The following is a 21556-nucleotide window of genomic DNA, read 5'->3' as shown; positions in this document are numbered from 1 at the left end:
AGATCAGAGATCAGATCACAGGTTTGATGAGTCAGTGTGGCAAGTTTTACTTTGTTTTTAAGGACTGATCTAATACCACAGAAACTGTAACGTTAAATCACGGCGGAGTCATAGTGCCATCTAGTGGATTAAATAGAAAGTTTTTATTCACATTTTGAAAATTAAATGAAATTACATATTTATAAATGTCTTCTGTTGTGATACTGAAATTAAATATAGTTGTTTGATTTCCTGCGGTGTTTAAATCTGTTTTCATGCAGTCATTATGACACAGAAGTGTTCAAAGTGTGGTCCCGGGGCCATTTCTGGCCCTTTCACTGTTTTTGCAGGGCCCAACTGCTATTCAACAATGATACAAATTTGACCAGGTGGTTGAAAACTGGTCAAATTTCTGAAAGCAGGTGAGAATTTTGTTTTTAAACATTTTTTTATGTTTAATCAGGTCAAAATTATTGCTAACATAATCTTCTTAATGACAAAAACTCACGACACAAAGTGTTTTCCTTTTCATAACCAAGCTTTTGTAATAAGTATTCATTTTTACCAAAAAAACAACTTTCCATATTGAACTCCTGACTACAAAATCTCTACTGATTGGATTAAATTATGAGCGTTAAGGCTGAATTATGAATATATCTCATGTAACTCTTTACATCCATCTCTGCTGTAATTTTTATGACTTATGCGTAAACAAACTTATTCATTAATTAATTTTTTTTATTTAATGAAAACACCACAATTGTGAGATTATGTTGTTTTTTATGTTAGCAGAATGTAGCGTCCAAAATCCTTTACTTTAGGGCTACTAGTGGTTGCCTCTGGGTGTAGTTCGTTTTTACGTGCGTTCAGATAAAGTGTCAGAATACTGATTTTCTATAGTATGAAAGTCTTTTATTATACTTTCCATTTACATACATAAAAGTTCGTTTCTAACCCTCAAACCGAACACAGTAAAAAACTGTCCTCTTCCCAATGGTCAACACCTGAACACCATTACAATCGACCTTAACCCATCCCCCTCACACTCAGAAAACAAAACAATACGCCCTCTGGTGGTGACAACAATTGGCTCCTACACAGAAAATAGACAAAAATTTCCCCATATTTGTAATGCTATTGTTTGGTTCTGGAGCGGACTAGAAGACCTGAGAGGTCTGAAAGGTTGATACAGAAGCAGTAGATATTTAATGTATTTTGGTGCAAAGCCGTTCAGTTATTTATAAACTAACAGAAGTGTTTTAAAGTCTATGAGCTACAGGAAGTGTAAGGACTTTAAAGTTGGGGTGTAGCAGGTTTTTAGTTCCCTCTACGTTCTAAAGGTTTGAGCTAAATATTTTTCATTTCTGCTAGTAGGTTGGGAAGAGATGAAGCAGTGATCAGAAAGTCCAGCATGCATCTGCCAATGTTTAAAGTAACATCGGCTTTGTGTGCTTTTATATTTTGGAAGTTCATTGGAGATATTTGCACTGTTAAAATCTCCAAAAGCAATGAGAAGGCAGGATGGATGTTTTTCCTTTATGATTTGTTGTCTTGAAGAAACCTCCTTTCCTCGGTCCTGAGATGTTTCTCATGGAAACTGTTTGGAAAAGAAGAGAGTCAAGAAGAACAACCTGTCGTATCGTCCACCCTGTAAGTTCATATAGGAAGTGGCCACTTCCTATATGAATCTTCCTCATGCGATGTGAGAAATGGCGCAGATTCTCACTCTTCTTTTTTATCTGTTTCTAGTTGACACACTTCAAATTCAAGGTAAATACTGTTTATTTCTGTTTGTTTTTTTACATTTGGAAGTTTTGAGCATTTTCTTTTCGTTCTAAATTAATCTGGTATATCATTGTAAACGTGACGATCTCATAAAACAAAAGCAGGAAGGAAGAATGTACAGTTCAGTAAGATAAGAAATATCTAAAGTTTTAAAATGTCAAACTTTTGTTCACTTATTCTCACTGCATAAGTGATGTTGACTAATTCTCAAACTGTAGAAATTAAATTTAAATTTCAAACCCTTTCTGTAGAAATTAGAATTACTTCCCTTTCATCAAGTCAGACGATCTTCTTTAAACTCATTACAATTATTAAAATTATCTCTGCAGCAATTTATTGTCATCTGTTTGTTTTACTGATTCTGTTGAATTTATTTTATTTATTTATTATTTTTCCATGAAAAATCTCTCACTGTGTTTTAGTCTTGGTTTGGTCAGATTAGATTGTGAAGTAAGTTTGAACTTTTTATTGTTTCAAATGATGGAGAACAATAACAGAAATTAATACTATGAAGAAAATATGCAAAACAGTCTGCAGATACAAAACATTCACTGTGTCTGTTTGTTTAATATGCTTTATTTTTCCAAAAATCCTTGAATGTTTTCTCTACTGTGAAAACAGAACAAAAAATCCAACCTTTGATTTAAGCTTTTTTGTTGTTGTTTTTTCACAGAGGAGGCAAGATGTCCTGTCAGTGATATACAGACAATTTTCATTTAAAAAATAATAATGACACTAACAGCATTTAGATGAACAATATAGACATTTTAGGATTACACATCTTAACAACTTTGTACTGATCTCAGTTTAGTTTGAATTTTATTTTGTTTTGTGTTTTTCAGTTTCCTCTGCAGTGACTGATGTATTTGTGAAGACTGGAGATGATCTTATTCTTAATCTCACAGCTAAAGTTCCACCAGATGCCATTTGGTCATGGCAATTTAAAAATAAGGCAATAGCAACATTTATAACTGGTATCAAGTCAACTGTTCAAGAAAGTCACGCTGGAAGAATCGAAATTGATGAAAAATCCAAATTCAAACTGAAGAATCTACTAAAGTCAGACAGTGGTATTTATATTGCAAAGGTTGCAGCACCTCGAGATGAAGAACTAACTCAATACAATGTTACAGTTCAAGGTAATTTTTTATATGTATATTTCTGATCCGTGTATATAATAAGTAATTACCTGCTACTCTAAATAGGTGAAACTAGAGTGACTTTTTCAAATCTCTCTTTGTTTTTATGACCTTTACTGATAAAATCCATATTCATAAACACTACAAGCTAAAATAAAGTGTTATAAGAATAATTTTGTCCTTTGAATTGCATTTTTTGCTGGATAATGGCCTCTCTTTACATTTTTTTCCTAATATTCTCAAATCTTCTTCATCCCACAGATCCAGTGTCTCCAGTTGATCTCACCTTTACCTGCTCATCCAGCTCCTCCTCCTATAACCTGACAGCGACCTGCAGGACAGACGACATCAGTGTCACTCTGAGATGTGATTATTTAACCTGCGACCAGGAAGAAGAAGAGAGAAGATCGATCACCAGATCTGGTTCTTCTCTTCTTATCTACAAGTCGAAAGAGTCAATCGTCTGTAGCCATAGCAACCGAGTCAGCAGGATTGAAACCATCAACCAGATCGACAATCACTGCTTTGAACTTGGTAAGACCAGAAAACAACATTTTGGTTTTAACCAAGACATAAAACTTTATTTAAAATCACAGCAATATGATTTTAATGCTTCGGTTGAATTAGAGAGCGTGTGTTTTTAAAAGCTTACAAATGAAAAACTCCAGTCATTATGTTATTATTTTAAGTTAATATGTTAACATTTCACATATTTTCTTCTCTTTACAGCTAAAAGGAGAATCATGACAATCATTAACATCACTAGAATAATCCTGGCTGCATTACTGGTTGTAGTTTTCACTGTAACTGTCGTTATAAGAAAATGTAAGTCTTAGTTTATTTATTTATTTCTACAATAAAATAACTCTAGAATAATGTAGATTTCTTCAGTTTAAAACAGAAGAAGGGTCAGAATAAGTTCCTCATTTGATTTTTGTAACTTTTGTCTAATTTCTAGCCATGGATAATTTACTGATCCTAAAAACAGATGTTTAAGCTTTTTAAACAGGATTACAATGTGATCGACTAAAGAAAACCTGACTTTAAGTGATCTAAAACACATTAAAAGATTGTTTATAATCCATAAGTTGATTTTTAATTAATTAGTTTTAAATTTTATGAAGGAAAATCTGAAATGTTAGTTTTAAATCATCCATGCTTTGTGAGCTTCTTTTGTTTTCTGTGTAGGATCCTAACTCTTTATTTGTTGTAATATTTTGAATAAACTGTGAGATTTAGTTCTCAATTATTGCTGCTTGATGATTTTATTTATTTTTCTAAAATGCATTCTCTGTATTTTTATGTTGCTTTTTAAGATCTTACCGTTTGAAAACTGATTTTTTTTTATTCATCAAACAAAAAATAAATTATGTTTTCTTGTTTGTTTTAGAAGTAGTCACGACAAAAAGAGAAATTCTGTATTTTTATTACACATGAATAATTTTATCAACTAAATTTTTCTGTTTTCAAGGTAAAAGGAAAACCAAGCCAGAGGAAGTGATGTACGAGTTTCCAGAGGTGAGCAGCAAGTTTTATCTCTAAAGATAAGCTGGACGATTTGGAGGATTAAACTAATTAATATATATTTTGTTATTCAAATAAAGTTTATAATTACAACTCTGCAGAAAAATTACTTGTGAAAAATTTTGCACAAATAATTAATTTGGTTTAACAGTCTGCCTCACTTATTACTATTTTATTTCAACATCTCCATCATGTCATCATGATTCTGCTTCTTTTTGTTGTTCTAAACTCCTACTGTAAACTTGTTATTTTACATGTTGTATGAGCTCTCATAATTACTGCCATGCAATGTGAAGTCTGTATGATTACTGACATGTTTAAACTTCTTTTCATGCAGTGACACCAGGTGAACCAGACAAACAGATTCTGCAGACGAGTCATTTTGCCTCATGAAGTTTCTAACAGGAGAGACTGGAAATACCTTCAGACAAACAGAGGAAACCTGTTCATCATCACATAAACTGGGTTTTTTTAAATTATTTGAAAGTAATAAATTTAGATTACAAGTTATGTTATTAGTTTTTTAAATTAAAATTAAAATTAAAATATCTAATGTTATGATTATCTAACATGGATTCTCAGTGCCATCCGCTGGATTAGTAGAGAAAGAACTGAGGGAATAAAGTGATCCACATTTTAAAAAGTGCAAGATTATTATTAATCCCCCAAAGATCCAACAAAATGTTTATTTTGTTTACATGTCTTTTTATGTTTTCTATTCTTATCTATCAGTTCTGTTGTTGATAATGTAATTTTTATATTTCTCCACACAGTAAATAAAATATCATTCTCGGACGCTTAATTGTGCTGCTTGTGAGATTTACACAGTGAGAAACAAAATAACACATGGAAATATTTTAGCATTAAATGGCAGATGGTCTCTATAAATGCTTTTGAAACTCTGAACCAGAATCATCAGCTTTTGACCATCATCGTCTGCTATTTGCTAATCCAAGACGATACCAGTAAATCCTGCTAAAAGGAACCACATGGCTCAATGGTAAAGCTGGCAGTCGATATGCAGAAACTACAGTCCTCAACCTTTTAGTGCATGTCTTCCCTTTCTCTCTCCAGCTTTCTTCTTGTCTAAGTACTAATAAATAAAGGCCACTACTGCCAAGAAAACTTTAGAAAAATAAATCCTGCTCCAATAAAGCAGATTTTAGTGAATATACATGTTCTCCATTGAGCAGCAGATTCAGGAAGCTTTTTGTGATAATAGATCTGTGGGGCAGAAGGAAATGATTGGCGACCTGTCCAGGGTGACCCCACCTCTGACCCATTGACCGCTGGAGCTATTGGCACCAGCAGCCCTCACAATCCCATAGGGTCTCGTTTGACTCAAACATACAACATTGATCCGATTACATCTTTCCAGTCTGACTGTCAATCGTTGACTTTAACCATAACTTCAACCTTTTTGACCATAATTTATTGTTGAATTAACATCACTTGCTATCTGGGAAGTCTGATCAAACACTCACATTGAAATAATAGTAATACATTTTATTACTATTATTTATTTAATGTCATGAAAAGAACCTTTCATGACATTCAAAGATGCTAATGCATAAATAAGGATTAGGAACAAGGAATCAGGAAAATATTAGATATTAAAAGCAATACTTTCAGTTATTAATTCTGTTTTCTTAAATTTTACAATTCTGATGACAAAAATTTTCTCATGAAAAATACCAGTGTCATCTGTAATATAAAGTAAAACTGCAATGCTTTGGTCAGAACTCCTTACCTTGAAAAAGTAACTTAGTTACTTTACTGGGTTTTTTAAAATTATTTGAAAGTAATTAATTCAGATTACAAGTTATGTTATTAGTTTTTTTCAGCAGTTGCCAAAAATCACCTGAGAGTTGAAAATAACTCTTGTAATATGAAATGCTAGTAAAAAAAGTTAATAAATATTAATTCATAGTAGTTAGAATAAAGTTAAAAACAATGTAAATACATTAAAAAGTTGTTGGAAAGTTATAATTTTTTATGTATTAATGTTTGTGTCACTTTGTTCAAGGAAATGTGATCTGTAAATCAGCGATCAGCTAGTAGGCCTCTTCTGGCATCGATTGGTTGAGCCTCATCCTCCCATATGGAGGATTTTAGGCGGTTTTTGTCCCCTTCACTTCCTGTTCTTGCCACGCTGAGCACCGAGAGCGAGGGATCCTGAAGAATTAGGAAAGAAACTTTAAAATAACCGCTACTGGAAAACAGAATGAGGTATAAAATTTATCCTGTAAATATACATCAGTATATATATTTATACTATGCATTCCGATGCATAGTGTAGGTATGCATATTTATATTTATTCATTCAATCATTCATTGGTTTATTTGTTCATATTTAAAGTTTTTCTGAACACTTTTGACATTAATCTGTTTTATTCTATGAAAAGGCTCTCAATGAACATTTTGTAAATGATGGGTTAAACTTGACTACAGTCATTTACTTTTTGCCTTTCCAAACTAATTGTTTTCAATAACCAGCTTCTGCAGATACAAGAGAAAAGGAAAAATATATTTATGTAGGACAGAGAAAGATGATGATGTTAATGGCTACTTATCTTTCTAAAACAGAATATTTCTTTGCCTTCACTACATTAACTTTGAGTTTGATCACTAACCTAGTTTTCTGAAACGGTCTCCAGAGTCACAAAGACAGAACTTTAATACAGAAATTTGTTACATAGATAGAACTTTAACATAACAGTTGCCTGCTTAAATATATCAATCAAATCCGTTTTTATCTACCGCCAAATTATATTAATGTGAAAAATTTACTAGTTTTTGTTTTTAAGTAGTTTTATAAATGACTAATTTTATCTCATCCATGAAATTAAAATGAATCTGAAACAATTTTATTATGAGTTTATGGCTCAAATCACTGCTTAAGCCTAAAGCAAAGCAGGGTTCTGTTAAACGTAGAATAACAGCGCCATCTGCTGGAATGAAAAAATGACCACATCCAATCCAGCTAAAGTTCTGCAAAGAATCCACAAAAAAGAATGTAAAACATTTCAAACGCCTTTAGACATTTATACTAATGTCTTTGGACTGGAAGTTAAGTCTTACCTTGTTTAATATCTTATGTTTTCATCTTTTTTATACTATATTTATAACCTCATAGGTCAGTTTTAGGGGGCTGCACAGTGGTGCAGTTGGTTGCATGGTTGTCCTGGGTTTGATTCTGGTTCTCCGGCTTCCTCCCACAGTCCAAAAACATGACTGTCAGGTAAATTGGCCTCTAAATTCTCCCTAGGTGTGTGTGTGTGTGTGTGTGTGTGTGTGTGTGTGTGTGTGTGTGTGTGTGTGTGTGTGTGTGTGTGTGCGTGTGTGTGTGTGTGTACATGAGGTTGTTTGTCCTGTCTGACCCCACCAGGGACAAGGATGTTAGAAAATGGATGTTATTAGTGTTCCTCTTCTCTACCAGTGTGTCCAGTCTTAATTTGCTCTATTGCAATTAATTAACAAGAGCTGCAATAGAGATTGAAATAAAATCACACATGAAAACGTTTGTTCACACGGTGAGTTTGATTTCATCTCTTATTTAATGAAACGCTGTAATTGAGAAGTTGTGTTTTTACTTTCCACACAAAGATTTACACACATTTGTAATGGAAAAGCAGCTAAAGTCCTCACTAACAGGGACTCATATTTAGAGCTAATCCATCCATTTTCTTTTATTTCCAGACGTCAAACTGTGGAGATGAAAGGTGCAGCAGTGAAACATCCCCAGATGTTCCTCCTCCATGAGTGCTGGAGCGCCACCTGGGGGACAACAGGGGTTCCTGATCCAGGAGGGATGGACGGTACTTGAAGAGGGATCTTGGTCAGATCCAGGAATCTCTTCCCAATGGAAAATCTTAACAAGGAGACATCAAAGATGGACCCTGATGAGATTCCTGAACTATTTCAGTTTACCTTTCAGTTCAGCTCCTTCTTCTATGCAACAGACTGAATCTGAAGCCCCATCAGCTCAGACAGAACCCAAACTTACACTAAATGGATTCTCTGTGGGGTTAAAGGTCAAGGAAGTTTGTTGGCCAATCAAGAACAGGATCTCCATGGACACTGAACCAGATTTGGTACCTTTGGCGGTGTGGGTCGGTACCAAGTCCTGCTGGAAATTAAGATCAGGATCTCCATACTATAATTTTCTGCATAAACTGGACTTGAGGAAACCCAGTTGACCAGAACCAGGAGACAACATGGCACCTCAAGCTTCACTCTGGACATGGACTCTGAGCTTCTCTGCTCTTCAGACCCTCACACCCTGATCACAGAATGAAATGCAGAGTTTTCTCTCCTGTGAAGAAAGGACTATGGACCAAACCTGAACAGTTCAGCTCCTTTTCACCTTCGCCAGGTAAGACGATTGATGTCTCTGGGTGGCTTAACACAGGGAATGTGAGATTTGTTGCCCTTGTCTAGCACAAAGCTCTCAAGGCTGTGGTTCTTCCTGCTCCAGATGTACACTTCTTCCTTCCATTCAATTTTCTGCCAATATGCTTGGATGAACTCTGTGAATGACCAGTTTCTTCAGCAATGGCCTTTTGTGGCTCCTTGAGAGTCATTGGCTCTGTGCAGTCAGCAGTCTTATCAGTGATTGTGTAGCTTACTGAGTGAGAGACAGTTTAAAGGTGATCTGAGTTAATTAGCCTATTAGATGTGGTGCCAGAAGTTTCTGTTAATTTTATTTTTCACAGTGTTATAATCTTCTGAGCAGTTCTGCTGTAAAAATAAAGCTGACTGTTTGCAGCTTGTTGTTGCAAACAAATATATTTATAGTAATGTGATCACTTTTAAATGAATGTTATCTTTTTCATTGTATTTTCCATTTTTCTGTCAAGCACACTAAATTTGCTTTAATCTGCCTTGACAGCTAAACTACTATTTATATATTTAAGCCTTGTGTAGTATTTTTCCACCACAATATGTAGCTGAAACTAAAGTGAAAAAACAGAATAATAACACCTATGTATCTGTGTAAAAGATTTGTTATCTGATTATTTTTATATAGTTTAACTCTAATGTGTAATAAAATTATTTCAAGCAGAAATACATTGTTAAATACTGTTTTATTATAGAATGTAAAACACAAAAGACTGGGAAATAAAATGACACTTACTGTCATTTTAAGATAAACATTTAATGCAAATAAGTGCAAAGTCAGAAATAGACTTTCAATAACAGCTTGGTCTATATAATCACTTTTAGCAAAGCTCTGGATTTATTACTATTTCAAGCTCAGTGCTTTATTATTTGAGATATTACTAATTATTTTCATATAAAATAAGATCTCTTTTGAAGTTTTAATCTTTACAAGTGGAAAGAACAGAAATAATTTGGTTGGACTTTTCCTGTGAAATGGGCTCCATAACTTCTTAGTCAGAGACAGACAGTGATTCAATAGGATCTGAAGGTAATTTTAGTAATTTTATGTAATTTATGGACGGTAGACATGAATGTCATTAATGAAGTCCATAACGTTTATTTTTTTAATTAATAATAAAGGGTTTACAAAACAGCAAAATGAACAATACAAATAAGAAATGAAACAGACAAGATAATGTTATATAGAAAGCACAAACAAATCGAAAAGCAAATAACTAACAAAAAATGAACTCAGAAAGATATTAAAGTGAGAGCATATTTCCATTGTCTTAATGGCTTTTCTATTTTTGAGCACTGTAGAGATCTAATATATTGTTTGAATTCTTCTTTAAAGGCTTAAAAGTGAGTTTTCTGATTTTGGCAACTAATACAATTAGATTGATATAAAAATGCTTTGATTTATTAGTGGGATAAGAGAAGAATCTAACAACACATTTATAAGTAAAGCCCAGTTCACATACACGATTCTTTGGATTAGTCATTAAGACTGTCTTTCATTGGCTCGTCCATGCATAACGTCATGCTGGCACCGCTGCAGCCGTTCCCATTGGCTGCAACCATTACGTGGAGAGTGCACTCCCAGGCGCGCTCTCCGGAATAAAAAGGCTGGCTTAAAAAAAAAAAAAGAAGCGAGGAACAGAGAGACGTAGCGAGGCGGTACATATATACACGGTGTTTTCGCATCAGGTAAGATAATTTAATTTACAGTTGTCGCTTGATTAAGTCTGGAAATGTCAGCAAACTTGTCGTATTTACTAAACATATCTGTTCCTGCTTCATTTTAATTCTCTCCAGTTAGTGAAGAAAACTTTCCAATTCTCTGTCAAGTTTTCTAATGCAATATAAGTCGGCCCCGACAGGACGTAAGCCCGTCAAATATTTCCTATTTATGACTATAACACTGACCACATCGGTCAAGTCTCCCGTTTTGGCTGACAGTCAATCAGGTAAGTCAGTTGGCAAACTTGCCTGACTGTCAGCCGGCGGCCCGCTGCCTTTACCTCAACCGGCTTTTTCCCGGTTTGATGGGCGGACATGAGCCGGAGAGACAAGTGCTGCTATTCAATATTTAAAATAACTGTCATATTAAAAGGTTTCAGACCAGGGTGTGAACTGAGTCTTAGTTAGGTGTTTGAGATTTACGCTCTCGTAGATTTTAGGTCCACTCGGATGAGTTCTGGCCTAGATATTTACTCCATAGGTAGTGCACGCTCACTCGAGATCATACATCTATCCTGAGCAACAGTGCTACCTTATGGTGACGTATGTGCTGTATTAGGAAAACCTCTTGGTATGAATGTGTTGTGTAGGGTGCTGGATTCTGGTGAGCAGATTCCAGTGGGTACAGGTGCTCCACTTGGGCGGAGCACGTGGAGCTCTGCATGTCTTGTTGCGCGCTGTGTTCAATAGGGGGAGAGAGAGAGTGTAGGTTTTATGGCAAGCCTTTTTAACATAAATTCGGTTTTACTGCCCTTACCTTCCAGATATCTCAATTGTTTTATGACTAGACGTTTTAAGCAATTTAAGATATCTCTAATTATATTTTTGACTAGACAAAATACATTTTTGTGATATCTCTAATTACATTTTGACGAGTCAAAATGACGTCAGATTTACCATTGTAAATTCAATTCAAGATATCTACAATGAATGAATGACTATCTGAAATACACATTTCAGATATCTACAATTAAATTATGACTACTCAAAAAGTTAATTCAAGATATTTCGATTGTAGTTTTTGACTAGTCATAATTCTAATTAAAGATATCTCTAATTAGTCCATAATTCAAGATATCTTAAATGCATTTTTGGATAGAAGAAATGTAGTTTTGACTCGTTTGTGAATTATAGATATCTTAAAAGCAAATAATGACTAGAGAAACTAAATTAGAAATATCTTGAATTATAATTTTGACTAGTCAAAATTCCTTTTAAGATATCTCTAATTGAATTAGAGATATCTTGAATTATTCAACTTTCTATTTAAGATATCTTAAATCAAAATTCTGATGAGTCAAAATGACATTACTGATATCTTGAATTTGCATTCTGTCTAGTTTGATTTACGTGGCAATTTGAAAGTTTAATAAAACAATGAAAAATAGAAAAAACGAAACAGATGTTTGAAAATGCACAACTTTCATGTTGAAAATGGATTGACAAGCAGTTTTAGCTTTTCAAAGCTGTTTTTAAGTGCATTCGGTTCATCGGAAATGAATAAACAGGACATTTTTTCAGATATCATTAACAGTCTTACAGTTTATGAAGTTTTGCGTTCTCCCGCATTTCCAACATTGCCGAGCTCTTTCTAATTTGTGAATTTAAGGACAATTTTGTGCAGGAAACATAAAATTCCACAGGCAACTGTTTGGACAGTAAACAGTTGCTGTCTATGGCAACCGTTTTAACATAAATTCGGTTCCGTCTGACTATCCGTAATTACATTCCAGATATCTGAAAATGTATTTTGACTAGAAAAAACTACATTTGACTATCCGGAATGGTAATTTAAGATATCTGTATTTACATTCTGACTAGTAAGAATAATAATTCAAGATATCTCCAATTACATTTTGACTAGTCAAAATTCCTTTCAAGATATCTCAAATGACGTCACTGGATCTGTAATTTGACGAGACACGTATCCGGAATTACGATTTAAGATATCTCGGACGTAATTATGAGTCAAAATTACAATTTTAGATATATGAATTAAGAATGACGTTGAAGACCCTTTGTGCTGTCCAAACAGTTGCCTGCAGAATTTTATGTTTCCTGCACAAAATTGTCCTTAAATGCCACAAATTAGAAAAAATGTTGGACATGCGGACAACACAAAACTTCATAAACTATAAGACTGCTAATGATGTCTGCAAAAAATGTCCTGTTTATTCATTTCCGACGAACCGAATGCACTTAAAAACAGCTTTGAAAAGCTAAAACTGCTTTGTCAATCCATTTTCAACATGAAAGTTGTGCATTTTCAAACGTCTTTTTTTGTTTTTTTCTATTTTACTGTCATTTTAAGATAAACATTTAAATGCAAACAGGTGCAAAGTCAGAGATGCACTTTCAATAAAAGCTTGAAGCTGTATTGATCACCATTTTAAACTCAATGTTTTTATTAATTATTTTCAAATATAATTATTTTCAAATAAAATAGCGTCTCTTTTGGGAAGTTTTAATCTTTACAAGTGGACAGGAAAGTAAATAATTCGTTTGGATAATGGCTTTTTCATGTGGAATTGGCTCCATGAACTTCTTAGTAAGTCAGACAGAGATTCAGTAACATCTGAAGGTTTTTTTAATTGTAAATCATTGATAACGAACAAACCGTAGTCAAACATAGTCTCTTTATTTTTCCGTCACCATTCATGGACATTCTCATTGAAACCATTGGCTGAAAACATTGGCCACGCCTGACCCTCCTGACTCAGGCATGAAAAGTTCAGTTGAAAAACAGCGGCTTGCATGTTGCGGTGTTTCCTTGGTTAACGTCAACGCATCTCTCTCGTATCTTGGATATAAGAAGTGTCGTAGTTTGTGGTTCATTTGATTCTCCCCGGTATGTAATTCCGGTTTTATATGTCTGCATGTATTTGATTCCGGGAATAGTTTTCCGACCAAAACGGGCCAAGTCTCCGATTTTGGCCGGAAAACTACCAGTGTTTTTACTCCTCTTCTCGCCGTGTCATTACTGACAGCAGCAATGATCAAAACTGACATGTTTAAGTGGCGTCTAAACGCACTTAAACCCAGTTCACACTACACGGTTTTTTGCCCCGATTTTGCCCTTACGGCAATCTTAGAACGTTCTGAGTTCTGATCGGGTCCAGTCGGTGGAACGTCGGGACCGCTTTGATGTAAAATCGGGGATACTGAACGTGTTTAATCATCTTTGCTTATTCATCGCAATGTCTGTGGTGTTCCTTATTCGGAGCAGCATGATATTGGATCGTTGTTTTTTGTTTTTTTAAATGAAAGATAATTATAAAATTATTACACAGAGTCCATCTGGTTGAGAAGTGCATTCCAGTCTTTGGTTGAAATTGCGCATTTGATTTTATTCTGCAGTCATAATACAATTTTAATCAATACAATAAGTTTCAATTAAAGGAGCTGGAATAGGCTACGTTAAGCTTTCGCGGTCAGTTGGGGGGGAAAAGGGATAACTGCCATCCGATTTTCTAAAAAACGAATATGCAGGAAATGCTTTCTTCTACTTTAAAGCTGCTCTGATGTTTCAGTCATTCCGTTTTCTGAAACACAGTACAGTATAGGCCATGCATATATTGTACAACAACATAAACACACGAAAAATTATACGTAAACGGTCAATTAAACGACAAAACCGAAAACAAAAACCGACTTTTCAAAAATGTGTAGTGAGAACTGGGCTTTAAACATGACAATAACGACAATCTATGTTTTCTATGTTGAATATTTATTTTTAAAATTGAAATTTGTTAGGTATTTTGTAATCTATATATTTGTTTTATCTTTTGAAATATGTCATCAGACTCGACCTCATTGTGACAATGCAGATGCTCTTTCCTCTGATTGTGTTTGTGATTCTAATTCTTCTGGCAATGTTAAAGGTAAATTATTATCTTTTGTTTTTGTTAGCTTCTTGAGTCAGCAGTGTTTTTCTTAGCAATGAAAACATTTGATCTGTTCATACAATAAACAAATAAAAACAAACTGAGTCACAAACTAATAGGATAAAGTTATTAATAAATTCAGTTTTGTTTTAAAAGCCTTTTGTTGTGTTTCGCAGGTGCTGGGATTGATATTTCTGTGCAGACTGGAGGAGATTTGCTTCTTAATGTCACCGTTCTGAAGAAGTTTCACCTTTTTTACTGCAGTTCAATTCAAAGACACATTAGTGGTGTTTGATTCCAGTGGCAAACCGACAGTGGAGAAGAACTACACTGGAAGAATTGAACTTTCTGGAGATGAAAGATCTGTGAAATTAAAGAATCTACAAAAATCTGACAGTGGCGTTTACTCTGCATGGGGTTTAGGAGACAAAAAGGAGCTGCTGGAAGAATACAACGTTACAGTTAAAGGTAGGTTTTAAAGAAAACATGCTATGAGAATTCAAAACCCAAATATGTGCAATCTGCAGAACAATCCTATCAGATTCATTTTGCTTTAATGTTTTTAAACCTGTTAATATTTTTGATTGTAGCCATAGCACCCAGGTCAGCAATGATCCTGTTCCAGATCTGGAAGCAAGACTGAGGAGTAAAAACCAGTTGGAAAATGTATTGCTGCTCATAACCTCTGTTCTGTAAACCAGAGGTTTACAGATCAAATTAGAACAGGGATATTACACTCTTTATGTCTCCAAAAGTTTAGATGTATTTCTGCTTTAGCTCTATTAAATCCAATAAGTAGGTTATTAGAAGGACCCTGTAGAACTTTCCTGCCTCCTGAGGAAATTATTCAGCCTTTGGCATCAAGGTTGTTGAATCAGAACGACAAATCATGTCGCTGATATTCTCTCATTTTATCTTTTCAGACCAAAATATGGCTACTACAGTTTCTTCTTCTACTGTTTCTCCTACTGTTTCTTCTGCTGCTATTGCTGTTCTTGTCATCATTGCTGTTGCTGTTCTTGCTGCTATTTTGCTGTGGCGTCATCTGAAGAAGGTAAGTCCATCTATTTAATACAACATAAATATCACCTTCTTCTAACTACTTCCAACCTCTGTAGGTTTGATGTTTAAATGTATCAGTTTTTATGACAGCATCTTAGAACGGATCTGGTCTCAGATCTGCAGGTTCAGCATTTTCAGTTTTTTTCATGCATTTATAAAAACAGTCCAGCACCTTAAAACAAGGATTATTTTAAGGTTTTTATGTTTGAATTTTAATTAAGCATGGAGTCATAATGTCAGACTAGTAAATAGCTTCTATAGAGGAAATCAGTCCTTGATTCACATTTTAAAATCTAAATATTATTAGTCAACATTAACTAAAGTGGTAAATGTGTTTCTTCTCCTTTTAGAACTTGAAGTGTCCTGATGTAGAAGATCTAGTTAGCAATGGTATCATTTACTGACTTGATAATTTTAACATTTCTGTCCCCAGAAATCCCAAGACCAGAAAGAAGTTGTACTTTTCTCTGCAAACTCTGAAACAAATTTTCCAAATGTCCAGATCCTCCTTCCACCTCCCCAAAAAACGGAGCCCTCCACCTTCCTGAGTCTGATCACCTCATGGAGAAAACACTGGAGATTCAGCTGTTTAAAGCTGCAGAGAAAACCACAGACTGTCTCTGTGCTGCACTACAGGCCTCTCTCCATAGCTTGTGAACAGCAGCATTAGTTTTCCTGTAACTTTGGGTTTACATGCCTGGTTGACAGAACTAATACTCTGTTGTTACTATATTTATGTCATACAGAAGGTCTGGGTACTTGGTTACTGAGAAACTATTGCTTCCTGTGTTGAGGACTTAAATTTTAATGTTTTCCTTTAATATATGTAACGTGCCAGTTCGAAGCTATGAAGCTTACCGGAAACAACCTGCGCTGTAGCTAACTCTCCTCCACAGCGAATACATAAGAGTTCTGAACAAAGCTGCTGTTAATTTTAACGTTAATTTAATATTTAAAAGTGTGGCCAACACGGACTGAACGGTTCTGTTTATTTCCTCCGTTCCTATTGCTGAAACTACAGACTACAATTATCAAACAGTGCAGAAAATCGACGTCATTGTTCACAACGTGTCTTTCTATTCGCTGATTGGGCCGGAGGAAAACCAACCGGAAGCATTTAAAGTAAAGAAGAATGAGACGGTGCTGAGATTTCACTTGAGCGTAGTTGGACAGGAAGGAATTAACCAGGCTATGAGCTGAAGCAAAAATTGATGGTCGGGTGCATTTGGCGACTGTTTCGGACCAATCAAAAAATTGCGACACAGAGCTCTACAGATGAAGGAGTAGCTCAGGGATGCTCAACACGTCTATCACAATCTACCGTCGATCGCAGGAAGGTTTTGAGTTGATCTCGGCAGCAGGTGACAAACTGAAGGCCTCCAGGACGCTGAGAGCAGAACTTCCTCTTCTGACACTTATCAAAATATTAACCAAGATCCGAAACGTTTGTGGCTTCATTAAAGAATTAAAAAAAAAAAAATCAAAACAACATGTTAAAATCAGTAATCAGTAATTATTGTTTCAATTGCACAATTCAGTGCATTTTGGTTCCATTAACAAATAAAACGGGACTCAAAGACCGACTGACTAGCAGAGCAGGAGTTTAAATCACTGCTGTGATCATGAAAGGCTCATTAATAATCGATAACTAAATATCAAGCCTGGAAACCTGATATTATAACGGACAGAATGTTTTTAACGTAATCTCTGCTCGGCTTGCGCAGCGCAGGCGGTTACCACTGCAACAGGCATGTTTGGAGAGAAAGAGCGTAAAAAGGTGTGATGGTTCTGAGTTGATCACCTGTTCAGGTTGTTTCACCTTTGTTCATCTTTGCTGGTTCATCACAGCAGCTGGAGTTTCTGAATGTTCAATAAATGACAAACTTGAACTAATTATCGTTCATTTGCAGTAAATGTCACAACAGACATCAAATAGGACAAATATATTTAAGTTTTGACAAAAAAATGATTTCTGCTACAATAATTATGTAAAATTAAAGTATTATATCCCAGATTCAGAAGATTTGCCTGGTGTAGCCTATCTTAGCTCAACTGTTTAGACTCTGTGCTTTTGCAATGTTCCTGAATTGCTCAAGCTTTATTTTTGTGACGCTAATGTCCAGCTCTGTCTTCTTTTGAGTTTTGTTGCGGATGAATTTACATTTATCATCATTAACATTTATCATCACTTGCTGAACTGGACGAGCTCGGTCTCCCAGGCATTCAGTAAAAATAAATGAAGACGGGTCTAAATTTTGCAGACGGGAAAAATATCTTTATTATGCCACTCTTCGCATATAATGCATATGTTCTCTGCCTTTGTTCCAGTGATGTCACAGCATTTCGCGTTTCCTAAAATGAAGGCCTACAGACAGGATTTCTTTTTTTTATTTTTTTTTTTATCAATTTAGGGATATTTTCAGTCGATACAGAATTGTAGTAAAAGAGAATCTTCACTTTTGCATCCACCAAAAAAGGAGCCAAAAATGCTTGACTTTATTTCTCATATTTTTTCCTGAAAAAACATAATCATTTTTCGTTCAAGCACTTCATTGTGAAAAAAAATAATTGTTTATCTGATTAGTCTGTTGTTCCTTTTGAGAGTAACATGTAATCTGATTAAGGTTTCACTTTATTTTTTTAAATGCCAGATCTTGTACATAACTGGAAGACTTTGTCTTACCTAATTTTCACTCTTGGGTGTGGCTGTTTTATTTTTCAAGCAGAACCCTTCAACCCTTACCACAGAAAAATACAATGGGAATACGGCATGCATTCATTCTGTTGCAGATTGAGGGTTCATGTGAATGTCTTTGAATAAACATTGTTTGAACTTGAACTTATAATGTGTGGTTAAATTACAGACATCTTAATTTCCAACATATACAATTAGATAAATTTGATATTTTTGTTCTGACTTGTCATAATTCCAAAGACAATTATCATAAATGACAATATTTCCTAGGTGATTTGTAGCTTTGACTAGTGCATATATCTTCAAAACAAATATTGACCAATTAAAACTAAATTGGAGAAGACTAGGACTGTTAATTTGATTAGTAAAAATTTATTTTAATATGTCTCCAAATGAAGGTTAAAAAAGGGGAAATTAAATGTGGCTATAACTAATTAATTCAGATTCTTTTAAGAGTTATTATAGATAAACTTGTATAACAAATTTTGCTGGACGATAAATTGTCCCAGAAATTACTAGAACTGGATCCAACTTTTTGTGCCACACAATGGCTACTTCTCCTGTGATTCATCCTCTATAATCCACTGTGGATTCATCACCAACAATCAATAGCGGTCAATTTGACCAAATCCTATTTTGATAAAAAGGTTTATTGTAAATAAAGAATATAAAAAATGTTTGAATAATGTATCAACCACATTCATGCTCTATTATTTTACCATTCAGGATCTAGTCGAAACAATGTTTTATGTATCTGGAATATGCAGACGAAACCGATTTTATATTACGACGGTAATGCCATAAAATGAGCGGAGAAAGCAGCTGACGTCCCCAACTGCATGCTGTTTACATGAAAAAATGCCGGTTATGACAATTCAGTAAGTTGATAAAATTCAGTATTTGGTTAAATTAGGAAATACCGGTGACCCTGCGTTAGGTACTTTATAAAAACTGTTGTTTCTGGTTCATGTGAGTACGGTGGCCGGGAACCTCATGAGTTATGCACAGCTATGTATGACCGGTCGGGGAAGGGGTGCCCATCAAAACATAATTTTAGTCTTTATATTATAAGTAAAGAACAATTTGTCGAGCGCAATTTCGCGCGTAAGGCACAAATCTGCTCGTAATGATGACAGACGTCGTGGGTACGGTTTGCACCGCTCTGGATCACAATGTTATCAAGTTAGCTAGCAGCTAACCGGCCGGCTAGCGTTACCCGATCAGCTAATTGTTAGCATTTCTGTAGTCGTGCAGCTCATGAACGCTGGTGCTCGCTAGCAGCACCACAACATACCGTCTGTTTTTTCTGCTAACCGGTAAGTTGTGGTGCCTTTTAAATCGCGGTTTGCCAAACTTACCAGACCAGACCAAACAGGACCGACTTTGGGCTCCAGATTCTCGTATATTGACGAGTAAACGGACTGAAATATGACCGAAGAGGAAACTTTTAAACCTCATCATGTTTCTTAACCATGTCAGCCCTGAAACGGTGGGTTTTGTTTCGCTAATTAATAAATGCGGTTTTGACTCATTCATTGCGACACGAGTCGAACGTTTTACAGTTTCAGATGGCGGTTTGCAATTCACGGCTTTTTCTTTTAAATGCTTAAAGCAGGGGTGTCAAACTCAAATACACAGTGGGCCAAAACTTTAAATTGAACAAAGTCGCCGGCCAAGGTTGAACAAATGAATCTTTTGATATGGACCCAAACAAGTTCTAATATAACAATAAATATTGAACAAGCAAAGCTTATCTAACTTAAAAGTGCAGGTGTGCAAAATTGAGTTGCTAATAATAATAAAACATATTATTATATTAAATAAAACATATTTAATATATGAAGTAAAATATTAAATATATTAAATAAAATTTAAAAAAAACATTTAATGCCTCCTTTCTCATGTAAATGTCTAATATTAATTTGAAATTGCCTCGCGGGCCAAATTTGGCCCGCGGGCCAGAGTTTGAACACCTATGGCTTAAAGCATTACAAAACAGAGGCCAGTTATGTAGAATATTTTAACTGTCCAGTCTATTAATGTAGGGAGGATGCATTTTAACTTGTGATCCTGCCAATATCTGCATCCCCTAACTATTGTCCTGTTGATATGAAACCTATAGCGGTAGCTCAAAGAACAAGTGTCCATATATAGAAAAGGTGAAATCCCTCTTGTCTCTTTATTTCCTCCATGTTTAGCGGGGAGGTGCATTTTTTGGCAAAGTAAATTAGTAGCCTGCCACTATTTGCATGCCCTCTTTATTTTCCCCAAATATCATCTCATTGTAAGACTTGTGGGTGTCCAGATACTGTGATTCTCTTTGTGAATAAACGTTCCCTACGGGGAACCTTTCAAAATAAAACATTTCAAAAACATTTTAAATTTTCATAACTCCAATTTTCACTCGTACATTATTGATATGAAACTCATACCAGCAGTTCATAGAACAAATGTGATTATGTAGAAAAAGTTATTTCACTCTTAACTCTTTTATTTGTGCAAACTAGGAGGATAATATTCTTTTTGAGTAATTTTTGCTGTTTTTACCCTTTGTAAAAAACTTACCGAAATGCTGTAAAAGTAATGAATGCATGAGATCAAATAGTCCAGTAACAGATGAGGAAGGTCAACAATAATGACCTCCAAATGTCCTTGCCAGAAAATGCATGCCCTGCAATGTGAAAATATTGTATGGTAATGTGTTGTATGACGTTTTCTACATATCCTCTGAGATACTGGTGTGACTTTCATATCTGTGTGACACATTTTGAGCTGACAAACAGGGGATGCAAATATATCCATATGGAAAAGAAATAGAAAAACATTTTTTTTAAAATAAGCCTTATATTGTCTTCAGTATATGTTTTGTACGTTGTACAATATAAGCCATGTATGATTTATTCTTGAAAGTGGCCACTTTTGCATTTATTTCATCCAATATAAGTAAGTATCCAACTTAATAAGTTTCAGTTTGTGAAAATTAACTGAGGATCTAAACTTGGCAATAATGTGTTATGCAATAAAAATAAGTTTCAAACAAAAAAGATAAAAACCTTATAAGATTTATATACATCGTTTCCTTATGGGTAAGGAGGCTGATCATTTGCTGTGCGAAAATATGCATCCCCTGCTAACTCAGACAAATTGAGAGTTTAGAAATATGTAAGCTTTTCTACATAATCACACTTGTTCTCTGAGCTAAGGGTATGAGTTTCATATCAATACAATAATATTTGGGGAAAATAGTGAGGGGATGCATGTATTGGCAAGCTACTAATTTGCTTTGCCAAAAAAATGGATCCCCCTGCTAAGATGGATAAATAAAGAGTTAAGAGGGATTTCACCTTTTCTACACGTCATGATCT

General features: G+C 34.8%; 1 protein-coding gene across 1 annotated transcript; it reads left to right on the top strand.

Moving 5' to 3' along the window:
• The first annotated feature begins 1124 nt into the window (after positions 1 to 1124).
• Positions 1125 to 5222, top strand: LOC129356796 (uncharacterized). Its single transcript, XM_055026346.1, has 6 exons — positions 1125 to 1749; positions 2607 to 2903; positions 3165 to 3437; positions 3633 to 3728; positions 4375 to 4421; positions 4765 to 5222. The coding sequence occupies exons 1-6, from the start codon at positions 1689 to 1691 to the stop codon at positions 4765 to 4767; spliced, it is 777 nt and encodes a 258-aa protein (XP_054882321.1). The 5' UTR covers positions 1125 to 1688; the 3' UTR covers positions 4768 to 5222.
• Positions 5223 to 21556: the final 16334 nt, after the last annotated feature.

Source organism: Poeciliopsis prolifica, unplaced genomic scaffold, assembly GCF_027474105.1.
Source record: "Poeciliopsis prolifica strain line A6 unplaced genomic scaffold, Auburn_PproV2 SCAFFOLD194, whole genome shotgun sequence".
In the NCBI taxonomy this organism is placed as follows: domain Eukaryota; kingdom Metazoa; phylum Chordata; class Actinopteri; order Cyprinodontiformes; family Poeciliidae; genus Poeciliopsis; species Poeciliopsis prolifica.
The sequence above is the reverse complement of the archived record's forward strand: the minus strand, read 5'-3'. Positions and strand labels throughout refer to the sequence as shown.

Excerpts from the sequence above, each read along its gene's own strand:
- LOC129356796 (XM_055026346.1), top strand. The coding sequence starts at position 1,689 with ATGGCGCAGATTCTCACTCTTCTTTTTTATCTGTTTCTAGTTGACACA. Across the intron at positions 1,750-2,606 it reads TGACACACTTCAAATTCAAG|TTTCCTCTGCAGTGACTGAT; the intron begins GTAAATACTGTT and ends TGTGTTTTTCAG. Across the intron at positions 3,438-3,632 it reads CAATCACTGCTTTGAACTTG|CTAAAAGGAGAATCATGACA; the intron begins GTAAGACCAGAA and ends TTCTCTTTACAG.